This window comes from Narcine bancroftii, chromosome 5 (genome assembly GCF_036971445.1).
Source record: "Narcine bancroftii isolate sNarBan1 chromosome 5, sNarBan1.hap1, whole genome shotgun sequence".
NCBI classification, from domain to species: domain Eukaryota; kingdom Metazoa; phylum Chordata; class Chondrichthyes; order Torpediniformes; family Narcinidae; genus Narcine; species Narcine bancroftii.
This window is the reverse complement of record NC_091473.1, coordinates 225,610,390-225,623,281: the sequence shown is the minus strand read 5'-3', so window position 1 is coordinate 225,623,281 and position 12,892 is coordinate 225,610,390. Positions and strand designations below refer to the sequence as shown.

Sequence of the window (12,892 nt, the reverse complement as noted above, 5' to 3'; positions counted from 1 at the left end):
GAGTGGGTTACCTACAAGGAGAGACCATGTCATCTGGGACTGTACTTGCTGGAATTTAGAAGAATGAGGGGGGGGGGGGGGGGGGGTCTTATAGAAACATACAAGATGATGAAAGGTATAGATGAGATAGAGGTAGGCAAGATGTTAACATTGGTGGGGTGGGGTGACTAGAACTAGGGGACCATATGCTCAAGATTCAGCATAATAGATGTTGAACAGAGATGCTTTTCCCAATCTATGAAATTCACTGCCCAAAGAAGCAGTGGAGGCTACTTCAGTAAATATACTTAAGACAAAGTTGGATAAATATTTACAAAGTCTGGGAATTGAAAGATATGGGGGAAAGATGAGCCCATCGTCAGACGAGCCATGATCTCATTGAATGGCAGAGCAGGCGGGTCGACGGCTGACTCCATTTCTTATGAATACAAATATTTTGGTAGAACAAAGACCTGAACTAATTTGACTCAGATGAAGTACATCTATTTACCCTCAGTAAGCTTGGAAAAGTAGACAGGATGTCTGTGTGATACAGGAGTATCAAGACAGCTCTCTTGAAAACATACGACGACAGGACACAGAGTAATTTTCCCCCACGTTAACCGAAATGGAACAAGAATGTGTAAGAAATGACCCGGCATTTAATCTGTTTTGATGGGAAGAAACTTTAGCACTCTTAATGTTCAATTTATTTGTAAATATTCAACTATAAAAATGCAATACAAATTCTATTGAGATATTGTACAGATCATTGATCCTGAGAAGTAGACAGTTTTAGAAACCTCAGTTGTTCAGTTGGTCAAAAAAATGTGAACAGCCCTAGCTGCTCTAAGCACACAGTAGGAAGTTACCCAGTGCACAAGGGGAAGACAGAAAATTGGGCCACTTTTAAAAATGAGATGATGGAATACTGTCCTACTCCGTTCAAACCACAAACAAAATACAACAAGAGAAAAATCCCGCTCACGCAGTTGCTGTGACTGGTGTGTAAACAGGAACACGCAGCCACTTTGAAGACAACAAGCAGTGAACAAAAAGGGGGAATCAGTGGTCAGAAATCCTGTTGAATCAGAAGTCCTGTCGAATATTTTCCTTGTTCTCATCCCCTTGCTGTTGTTTCATCTTGTTGATTTCACCTTCAAGCTGGACAATTGCTCTCTCAATTTCATAGTTCTTGCTAACTAGTGCCACCCAGCTGAAATAAAACAGAGTGAAGAGTTACTAATTGCTCATTTGTAGAAAATGATATTTATTGTTCCTGTTGGGATTAAGACTGGCCCCTCATCTGCTTTCAGAAATCCAATTACAACTCTCAGAAAAGATACCATTAACATAGAGCATTGGCCATGATGAAACCCTACAACTTCGAGCATCTGCATCCAAGGTTCTCAGCACATGCAAAACCAAATGAACATTTTCAATACAGGTAGGAAAAAAAGCATCCACTGAAGAGTCACCAGGTTGCAGCATCTCCACACAAGAAACTGATCACAAGGCAGTGATGATCAGTTGGTTAATTGGCCACACTTAATACAATATACACATTTTCCAAAAGATAGTAGTATCCTGGCTAATGTTTACCACCTTGACACTGCTTCCATCTTGTTAAGTCAGGACAGAACAAAGACACGTTTAGGACCTGTGAAGTACACCCGACTTTCACCACGCACTACCAACAACCAGCAGGACTTCAGAGAGGTGACAAATAAATAAAAGGGACCAGCAATGATAGATACAAGGCTCTCCTTTCACAAATCTGAATGATGTGCTGTTGTCTAATGTGGTAAAGAGCCTCGAAGTACTTCACACCACTAAGAAAATAAACACAAAGAAAATTCAAGATTGAGAACAATGGTTATACATCCATGTCATCCATCTTTTACATTTATCAGCTGCTCATTTGGTTTCAGTTTGCAAATAACCAAGCTATTTTTCTTCAGCAAATCCTTTGTAATGAGTTCCATGTTCTTAAAAACTTATCTTTTCATTATATTGATAGCTCAGCATGTGTCGGGTTTATTTCCCATTTCCTTGCATTTTTTTAAGCATTGGAATTCATCAACTCATGCCAATTGTAGTTCCACTGTGATAATAAACAATTTGATGGATGATATTACCATGTATTTGGATCTAAATTATCCAAGTGAAGAACTGGTACACAGAATACAAGGTGGCAATCTTCCAAACTACGATCCAGGTACAGATGTGCCATCCAATAGGATACAGCCTCTGGCACTCCATAGGGCTGAATTTTAGGATGTACAGTCCTACTATCATGTTAAATTGTGGGGACATTCTATAATTCAAAATACAGTTCTGCTGCAACACAACAATAACTGGACTATATTTGGATCTATCTCCCTATTATACAAGCTTTCTGTAGTATTTCACAGTGCTAAACTAAATCAATGAAAAATGCTGAAAATTAGCCAGAACTGGTACATAATGAAGACAGTGTTAACACATTAACAGAGCTACATAATTGATAAAAAGGCATACAAGACACAAAAACAAATTTCAAGCTGTACTCAAGAATGACTGAAGGATAAATCCCAGCTTTTCAACTATTTGCAATAACCATTAATGTCTTGTCTGAAAACATGGAAGATTAGGTTTCCCATGTTAGTAAAAGTCGAATTGATTTAAATTGAGTGACGCTAATGAATGATGTTAAGAGACCATTGTCCATAAAATTGTATCATTAAAAAAACAGTAACCAAAAAATAAGAATGGGCGGGGGGGTGGGGGGTGTGCAGGGACAGGAAGAAAAATCTACCAGATGAGCATTAACATTTTGATTCATACCGGATAATAAAATGAATCTATGATGAAACTACATTTTAAGGTTATATAAAAGTATGTCTCATTATACAATAACCATTCAGTGAAGGGTTATTTGAAGAATTTAGACAAAAGCTCTGAAATGCATCAACATAGATTATGCTGATTAGCAACGGGATCTAATGGTAGTTATTAAATTGCAAAATAATAATCTTACTTACTATCATTTTTACTACAAGACATCCCAAGGCATTTGATTGCAAAGAAAATCAAATGCCGAGCAACATAAGAACAATATTATGTTAGAATCCTAGTTTTTGGTGCTAAGAGGATGGGATGCACTAATTATTTTTCACATAGCTGGTAAAAAGAACTATTAAGAAATCAATTAAAAAATGATTTGGTATGTCCAATGTCTAGAATATAGAGCAAAGCTTTTGCTTCACAACCAGAAACAACCTAACCATACAAGGACTGGCTTAAATTAGATGGTTTGGGAGATCAGTATCAACTTGTAGCCAAACACACCAATGTGGCACACAAGAACACAAGCCGAGATGAACAAGGACATCCTTTCTGTACTTCACTAGTTCCCTTTAACCTAATAAATTTCATCCCATCTCTCTGCCATGTTCCTCACACCTTTCCTTTTTTTTGTTAATCCAACTGGTCTCACCTACCTAGTTGCTTCCATCTTCCTCCACCAGTTGCACATAGTCCAACTATTCTCACTTTCCTTATCTTTTTCCAACAGTCTAGCCATCAACTATGCTAACCCCTTCCCTAGTTCATGATCTCAACAATTCCCTATAATCCAACCAACACCCAGTTCTTAGTCTTCTACATTTAAACCATTATCCAGCCAGGTTTCTTGTTCTCCAACTATACTTAGCCTTCTTCTGGTTCTTTTCAATGCAATAATCTGACCACAGCCTGTTCATAAGAACACAAGAAATAGGAGTGGGCCATCTGGCTAGTCGAGCCCGCCTCGCCATTTAAAGAGATCATGCTTATCTGGCAGTGCATTACTCCTCACTCTTATTCTCCACTCCATCACAAAGCTTTTGCTCTCTCCCTTACTCGTGTCCATCAGGTTCCCTATAATTTAAAAACTACTTTTTTAAAATCTATATTTTCCATTTCAAATGAAAGTTAATTAGCCTGAAATATCATCAGTTCCTCTGCAGATATCAGAACTGGCATGACCCTTCTCCCATTTTCTTACAATGCATGTTTTTTCCATTTGATCTTGGTGAATCTTTTCATTCCTATTGATTGAACTATGGATTTGTCCCCAATTGTATTGATCTGAATTGTCACCTAGTTCTTTGGCATGACCAACATCATCCTACCGCCCCACCCAATTCATGAACCTAATTATCCTATTGCTTTCCTTTTGAGCCAATTATCTACTCTCCCCATTTTGATCTCAATTGATTATATTCCTTCATTCTATTAGATTCTTCCTCTCCATCATCGTCACCTCCCACCACTTCCCCATATTCATCAACCATCATTTCAATGCTTTGATCTAACTAGCCAACTTGTCCCCACTTCCCAGTTCCTACTGATTTAACTATCTCCTTACTTCTTTTGAACTTTTCTTTCTCCTTCCCCAAGCTTCTTTTGAATCAGTTCTCACAGTTCTTTTTACTCTATCTAACCTCTCCCATTTTTCTTCTTCTGGAACCATTTAACTTTACTCTGACCTTTCAATTATCTCCATCACTCCAATTCAGGCAAAATAATCTATTATTTCATGCAGCTGCTCTGCACATTCCATACCAGATCTGAGTGCATACAGCCTGTGAGCTATTCATTCTGTACTGGCAATTCAGAGACCATCAAAAGGATCTTTCTTGTGGATTTAGCTTGATTTTCATCTCTACGTGAATTTTACTTGTAACATTCATACATTTGCTTCCACAATAAATGAAGCATATACAGTACTTTTTGAAATAAATCAACTTCATGCTTATTATTCTTGTTTCACTGCAATAGCCATCTGTAACTTGCCCACTCTACATTTACCCAAGTATAATTTTCAAGAATGCCAGGATTTCAATTTACATTTACTGATACACTTCGTATTTAATACTATCTGCCAGATAAAGATGAATATAGTCACAGTGCACTCACATTTAGACTATATAGATCTTTCCCACATTAAGCATTTTCATTCAAGGCTGCCAAAGTTATCTTTCTATGGGCTGCAGAAATGCATAGCATGACCACATGCAAACTTAAAATTAAATCAGTGATCCTACAACTCATCTCAAATTGTTAACAGATTAAAGATGGCCATCATGAGTAACGGATCATTGTTTGGGAAAGCAACAGATGAACGAGCTCGGAAGATTAGGTCTGGAGCCGCAGTCTGTCTGAGTGCAATGGGGTGATCTAGGAGTTGTGTAGTTTTCTCTGAGAGCGAGAGAGAGTTCTACAGTTCAGCTGGGACTGGAACAGGACAAGCTGGCAAGCTTGTGGGGAAACCCAATTTTGAAGATGGGTTGTGAGTTTAGTTCAGCCTGGTCAAAGTCCTTATGGTCCATACAAGAGGAGAGGGCTGGCTACCTAATGTTTCACTTAAAATAAAGGAAACAAAAAAGTACTCCGGTGACCTGAAAGAAAGAGGTTATCATCTGGAAAACCCTGATGGGGCAAGTTTCTTCAGCAAGACCCTGAAGTGGCTGATCAGAAGGAATCAGTTGTGGGTGTCCAACAGGCAACAAATCTCTCTGAAAACCGACAAGAACCTTCCTGAGCGGTAACCATTTACTTTTCAAGCACCAAAGGCTGGTGAACTTCATAAATGTTAAATTCTGTGCACGGTACAAGAATTGCCTGATACCAGTGAACTTGGAGGAATGAGAAGTGAGATTAGACAATGAATCAAGGAACTTTTCTGAACTTCCACGCACATTACATACACATGCACTTAGAATTAGAAGTTAACAGTAGCAAGTTAAAGTTTGATCCCATCTTCATGCTTAAAGATAAATTAAAATAATGTTTGTTTAAGTAGCCATTTGTCTTGATGAATTTTTATTGCTGCTGGGTTTTGGGGCCCTCTAATTATTCACAATCAATCATGACACAAAGGACATATGGAAGATTCAAATTTCATCAGATTTCATCAGGATTCCTTGTGGAATGCAGTGGCAGATTAGCAAAATCCCAGTTTCCCCAGCAGTTTTTCTGGGAAATCCAGGTACTGAACAGGAACTGCTCCAAAAGAGAGTGTGACAAACTTGTTAAAGTATATATTAATACCCCTGTTATCCAGCACCTCTGGGGATTGGTAGATGCCAGACAAGTGAATTTTCCGGTTGTTGAGATTGAGTGTTGTGTGATTGGTGAACAGTGAGGAATGGCAATTTTAAACTTCCAGGTTTTTTTTTAAAAAAACCTACCATATTGACTTTGACCAGTTGCTTGAATTCCAGATAATGGGGTTTTATTGTCTGTTAATTCAGTTAATTTTAAAATGTACTAATTTCTATTTGTTGAGTACTTTCCATTGATTTTGTAAATATTTTAAATAAAAAATGCATAATTTATTAATTGTTCACTTCTAATGAATTATAAACTTTGGAATCAGTCACAGACATTCAAAGAAGGTTGTCACAGCTGGTTCTGTCTCAGATATTAGAGTGAGACACCCATGAAGATATCAACCAAAGTGCATCGTGTGGTTAACTGTGGCTCTAAAAGCAGCTCATCGGAGTGGTCTGGGTCCACAGCATCACCCATAAACCACAATTTTATCACGGAGATAACCAGTTACTTCTGGTCCCCTAACCCAATACATACCCAAAATACTTCAGTTCTGTTCAAGATGTGGCTTTCTACTCAAACACATCAGAAACATTCTCCTTTTTCAGGAATCAAGGCTTCCCTTCTTCTGGAGGTGATGCAGCACTCTTTCTCATTTCCTAGATTTCTACTCTCACCCCACTGCCCCCCCCCCCACCCTGAATCTGAAAGCTTGAAGACTTTCCTTGGTCCTTGTATCCTACCAGTCTCTACATCCAGCACATTCTCCCTCATCATTTCTTTCAGCTGCAATTGGATTCCACCTGTCACAAATACATTTTGCTCATACCTTGTAGAAGGGCTCAGGCCCGAAACTTTGGTTATGCACCAAATATCTTTGCTATAATAAAGTAAGCTGGGTGACCTGTTGAGTTTCTCCAGCATTATTTTTCTTTCATCTTTCCCTCTCACCCTTTCTTTGCTTTTTGCAGACTGTACATAACTCCCTGGTTCCAAACCATTCTGTCCCCTGGCACTTTCCTCTGCACCACGATGGACCCAAACAGCCTTTCCAGGTCAGGCAATGATCATGAATCTTCTCAACCTCACTTACTGTATGCCATCTTCTCAATGTGGCCTACTCTACAAATCAGAAAACCCAAGCACAGATAAATGATTTGCAGAACATCGGTGTTCCGTGTCTGCATGCCAGAGCTTCCCATTCTCAGAGCGGTCAGCCGTTTCCACTGCCAGTTTCATTTCCTTCCTTGCATGGTTCGATCCACCCATCATCCCCACACTGCACCTTCTAGTTCTCCTATTCCCTCCCACAATGTGGGCAACCTGCTCGTCATCACTCTCTCACCTGCTTTCAATCATCACCTCCCTAATAGCAACTGCAAAGAAATGTACAGCGATATCATGGAAAGACAACAAGTGTTATTAACTAGATGGTATTGTGAGATGCTAAATTCTATACCTTTGGGAAATATTAATTAGTTTAAGGAATCAAGTTGAAAATTTGTATAGTATTTGGAAACCATATATGGGTTTTATGAATAATTTTCTGTCTACCGCTTCTACCTTATCCACTCCTCTTAATCAGTAATTTTAATAATTAATGATTGTATATGCTAGTATTTTTGTATATTAAATGGTAGGTTGGGGAGAAAAAAAATAAAGTATTTTTTTTGTATCATTGGGTATGGATATCTGATTAATGTTTTATTCATTACATTTTCTCTGTAATGATACAAATAATTAAATAATTTAAAAACATTTTTTTTAAAATAATCACCACCTCCCTTATCAGGTTTCCATTTACAGCCCCATGTTTCCACTCATCACCTACTAGATTTCATCTCCACCCGCTCCCTTGATCTCTCTTATCTTTCTCTGTACATCACCCATCAATTTTCAGTTCTACCCTTCCTCGTTATCTCCCTCCCTTCCTCGTTCCTCCTTTCACCTACCCCCCACCCCCCCCCCCCCCCGTGCCTCACCTCTTTATACTGGCCATCTTCCCTCTATATTTTCAATCCCAATGCAACATCTCAATCTGAAATACCACAAAACTCTCCTTCTGCCACCACAAACACTGCTTGACCCTTCAAGTCCCCCCCAGCAGTTTTTTTTGGGGGGGCTTCCAATTCAGTATCTTCAATAGCTCTCGTCACTCTTAAAAGTTATGACTGGACCTGCTTCCACCACTTTTAGCTAGTTCATTCTAAATTAAATTTTACTGCACAAAGACCTTCTCTCTCCACAATTATTTGCAAGAGTTTAAATCTACATTTTCTTAATTATCTTCTTGCCATGAAAACCTAGGTACCCAATTACAAAACTTGTATTGAATCTCCATCTGCTCTTGATCTTATTTGCTCGAGGAGAATAATCTGAGCTCTGATCTTCACAGCACTCAAGTCCTTCACAGGTGGCATTCTGAAGTCCCTCTGACCATCAGCACACATACAGCACAAAAAGCGGCCACTCTTCTAGATCACAAAATTTAGCTAATGGAATGTGCAAACTCAATTTGGACAAAGACTGGTCTCCAAAAAGCAAACTGCTTTGAATAGGACTGCAAAATTTTCAGTCATATCTAGTGCTTCTCTGCAATTCCAGAATGGGCCTTTCATGGCACCTTGTTGTCAAGTTACTCCTTAAACTGTTAATTTCCCTTCACAATTGCCCGCAGTGGTTGCGCAAGAGTTACAAAGCTTTGATTGTGGTCAATTACTTGTCTGTGGTATGATGTTTTTTGCTGTTTCACATATTTAAAGTCTTGTATTGTAATTGCTCCAAATTGGGGTTTTTTTAATCATGTTATAGTAATCATTGAAGCAGCGTTGGTTTGATAGCAATAGCAGGAACAGGACATGCAGAGCTATAAAGCTGTAGATTGTGCTCCGTTGAGACAACTATGTACTCCAAATCCATCCCATTTAGCATGGTGGTGGTGTGACAAACATTCTAGATCACATCCTTCATGTGAAGAAAGAACCCATTGGTATGGGAAATCCACAGATCATGCCAAATGCTGAAATTATCAGACAGATCTGCCACAGGTCAAATTTTAAAGTCAAAATAAACTACATATTTCCCCCCCTCCCCCACCCCACCCACACAATGACCCACCAAGTTCTTTCTTGCATCACTTGCTGCAGATATGGCATGGAAGCTGCATCTTGCAGGACCTGACCAGCTGTGACAATTATGTTAGTACCTTGCTACTTAGTGATCAACACTGAAGATTCTTTACTCAGAGTACAGTCATGCATTTCCTAAATCTTTGAAGTGGAGCTTGACATGCAATACTAATACACGAGCCGAAGGTCCAACTCATTTTCTTGCCGTGGTCTGATGCCATGAGATTTTGAATCAGTGCAGAGCCCTTTCTTCCACAGAACATCATCCCATCAATGGAAAGTTTGTTTTATGAGAGGGACCAGACTGAAGCAAAGATGACGAAGCTCCAGTGTGGGTTACAGGATGAAAGTTACTTTAATTGTGTCAGAGTTAGTTTCATGGTTAGTGGGACAGATTTTCCAACTTAGGTAGCTATCCTTCAGGTTTTCTGGAGTCAGATTTTGCAATATGTATTGTGGGTTTTAGATTTTCTACAATTAAGTGGCTTTCCAGGCCATTTGAAAAGCATTCAAGAGTTATTCTAATTCCTCTGGGACTTATCAAGGGATGACAGCGGATGTTCTTCCCCAAGGTGAGAAAAAAATGTTCTTTTTAAAGAGCACTCAGTAATTCTGATGTCACTCTGTTTCAGATAATAAATATAAATTATCCAGATGCCATAGTGGGATCTGAACTCATCTTCAGATTAGCCAAGGATGTTTTTAAATCTTGTTTTGCACATTTCGTGCTAATAGATCAGTTATCTGGAGGAATTTATTCTTCACCTCTTTGAGGGGCATGACATTTGTTGCTGCATTAAATGGCTGTGCACAGTGAGTTCTACGACAACTTGTTCCTCTTGTCAATTGATCGTGCACAAATCTTGAAAGTAAGGACACCTTCTTAATTGAGAAACAAGTAAACTCGCAAAAATATACTAAGGCGTACAATGTGGTGGAAAAGTCTTTCATCACCCTTTCAATTTTTTATTCTTACAGCAATTTCTACAATCCAACATTATTTCACTCACTTGGATTCCATTTCTCGTAGTTTACTGCCAGCAGCAAGCTGGTCGTTTTTCCTCAGCCAGTTTAGGTCTTGAATTTGTTTTCTGAATCAAACAGAATTGCACATTAGATGTACAAACAATGAGGAAATTGGTAGCGTAGACTTTTTTTTTTAAAAACAACTTCCTCCAAAAAAAAAAGGGAACTGAGAATCAATGGGGATTTTCATTTCTGATCATTACAGAATGACATTAGGAAGCGATCTTGCACAAGGTTGGCTTGCAATACCTTCCACCAGTTACAGGCTGGTGACTCTCAACATCAAAGCTCAGATATGACCAATGAGCAGGCTGGTGAGACACTGGAGATCACCACTGCTGCAGCATATTTAACATCAGCACCTTTGTAAGTACCTTCAATACAGAAGGCGATAAAAAGTTGAAACACTCCTCAGTGATTACAGTAATAATTTATTTAATCACAAAAAATGTTATTAAAACAAAAAAAATCTTCCTTCAAGATATCAGGGCCACAAGAGATTCATGAAGTCTGCCACAAATGCACACAGTTCGCAGACGAGACGTCATATCAGAATGGAGAGAAAGAAACAAAATCAGCCTTTCAGGAGAAAGCACTTCCTCACTCCTGAGACAAGTCAGATCAATCACACTGCAAAAATCACACTGCAAAACAACTACAGGAATGTACATACAGTTGTTTGGAATTCACAATTTAACTGATGAGCTTCAGGTTAGAGTGGTGAGTTTCATACACTTCCTTGTAATCAACAACCAACATTTGCCAAGCTGAACTAAAGGATTTGCTTTACACATGTATAAAGGGAATCAAGCAGAAAAACATTGCTATGTTTTGCATTATATTTCCAGAGTCCATGTTCAAACTAAATATGGCTGACAAACATGGTACTATACAACAGGTTTGCAAATGTATTTTTTTTCTCTGGGTTCCCCTCAACATCTTTATTATGATTGCAATTTCTAAGTGATTCTGTGAGCAATGAACAAAGATAATTTGCTGTGAAACACGAAAGTCTGCAGGTACTGCGATTGTAGTAAAAACACAGAAATGCTGGAGGATCTCAGCAGGTCTCACAGGGAAAGATATACAACTGACTTTTCGGGTCCGAGCCCTTCCTCAAGGAATGAGTAAAATGCAGGCAGACTTTAATTATTGAAAGGCTGGGTGGGGACAAGGAAAGAAAGAGCACAGTGGGAAGGGGGGCAGGGGGAGAATGTGAAGTGCAGACCAACAGATAAAAGGTGATAATTGGACATGTGAGGGGAAAGGTGAGAATTGATTGGGGAGGCTCTGTGAATGCAGAGATGGAAGAAAGGAGAGAGGGTAAAAGAAAGAGAAACAGGTGTGGATGCAAGTATAGCACTTTCTGCAGTCACAGGGGAAGGTTCCAAGAGGGCGATTGGTGGGAAGAAGTGGACAAGGGAGTCAGAGGGAGCAGACTCTGCAGGTCGAGATGGTAGAAGTGTCTGATGGTGGGATCACTTAGTAGGTGGCAGAATTGGTGGAGGATATGTTGGATGCACAGGCTAGTGGGGTGGTAAGTGAGGAAAAGGGAAATCCTGTCCATGTTGCTCATGGAGGCAGAGGGGGCTGGGGCAGACGTGCATTGTTATGGAGGATGTGCAGGTAAGAAGGGCCAAGTTGATGGTAGTAGAGGGGAAATCCACTTTTTTTGAAGGACATCTCAGATGATCTGGCATGAAAGACCTTGTCCTGTGAGCAGATGGTATGCAGAAATAATGAGAAAGGAATGGAATCCTTACAGGGGACAGGGTGTGAAGAGGTGTAGTTGAGGTAGTTGTGGGAGCTGGTGGGTTTGTAGAAAATGTCCTGAGGTGGAGACATGGAGATCAAGAAAGAAGAGTGTTACTAGAGATGGAACAAATGAATTTGAGGTCAGAGTGGAAGTTGGCAGCAAAGGAGATCAAATTTACGCTTATCATGGATGCATGAGGTAGCCCCAAAATAGTTGTCAATGAAGCAGAGGAAAAGTAAGGAGCCATGATCTTAACTTAAGGAGCCATGGTCACGCTACATGACCTTGTAGCATGGATTGCTCTACGCTGGCAACAAAAAGACAGGCATCGCTGGGGTCTGTGTGGGTAACCATAGGTAAACAATTTTCTGCTCAACTATAACAAAACAGTAACACTTAAAACTCCAAACAAAACGCAATTTGTTGAACATTCCTAAAGTTAAGTACAATCAAAATCATTTGTCAAAGAAAAAGATGAAACATTTCATGCAATACACCAGAGAAGCAGAAAGAACATTCTGGACGACCTTTAACCACGAAAATATTACAGTATTTAATCTTAATGACATCTTGAAATAAAATGGTTAAACTATGATGCAATTTAATCATATATATTTTTGTGGTCAATCCTATAAACGCCTCCAAATACTTGCAGTCAGAAGTTCAAGAAATTTGCACGCGCCAAGATTGTGTTTATGCATAGAAGTGATCGGTCTCTCACAGGTAGATCTCAATTCTATCAATAACGGGAGAGCAAACAACTTGCCCTTCAAAGTATGAATTAAGAGAACAATTTACACAGATGCACAAGAGCAGCAAACCAAGGACACACAGAGATGGACACAAAGATCAGCACAACTCTTAAAGACTCACCTTAATCTCTGCAGTTCCTTTTGAGCATTTTCAATCATCTGTACCAGATTGC

At 39.3% G+C, this 12,892-nt stretch overlaps 1 protein-coding gene across 3 annotated transcripts in view; it reads right to left on the bottom strand.

Annotated features, from left to right (window-relative positions):
- Positions 1 to 666: 666 nt before the first annotated feature.
- bcas2 (BCAS2 pre-mRNA processing factor) overlaps positions 667 to 12,892 on the bottom strand; it is a 30,389-nt gene continuing 18,163 nt past the window's right edge. The window contains exons 5-7 of one of the 3 annotated variants that reach the window (XM_069941500.1): positions 12,841 to 12,891; positions 10,196 to 10,276; positions 667 to 1,195 (exon numbers count right to left, since the gene is read on the bottom strand). In XM_069941500.1, coding sequence (XP_069797601.1) covers positions 1,069 to 1,195; positions 10,196 to 10,276; positions 12,841 to 12,891 — 259 coding nt within the window. In that variant the 3' untranslated portion in view covers positions 667 to 1,068. The remainder of the gene's footprint in view (positions 1,196 to 10,195; positions 10,277 to 12,840; position 12,892) is intronic. The other 2 variants (XM_069941502.1, XM_069941503.1) reach the window with 2 other exon arrangements.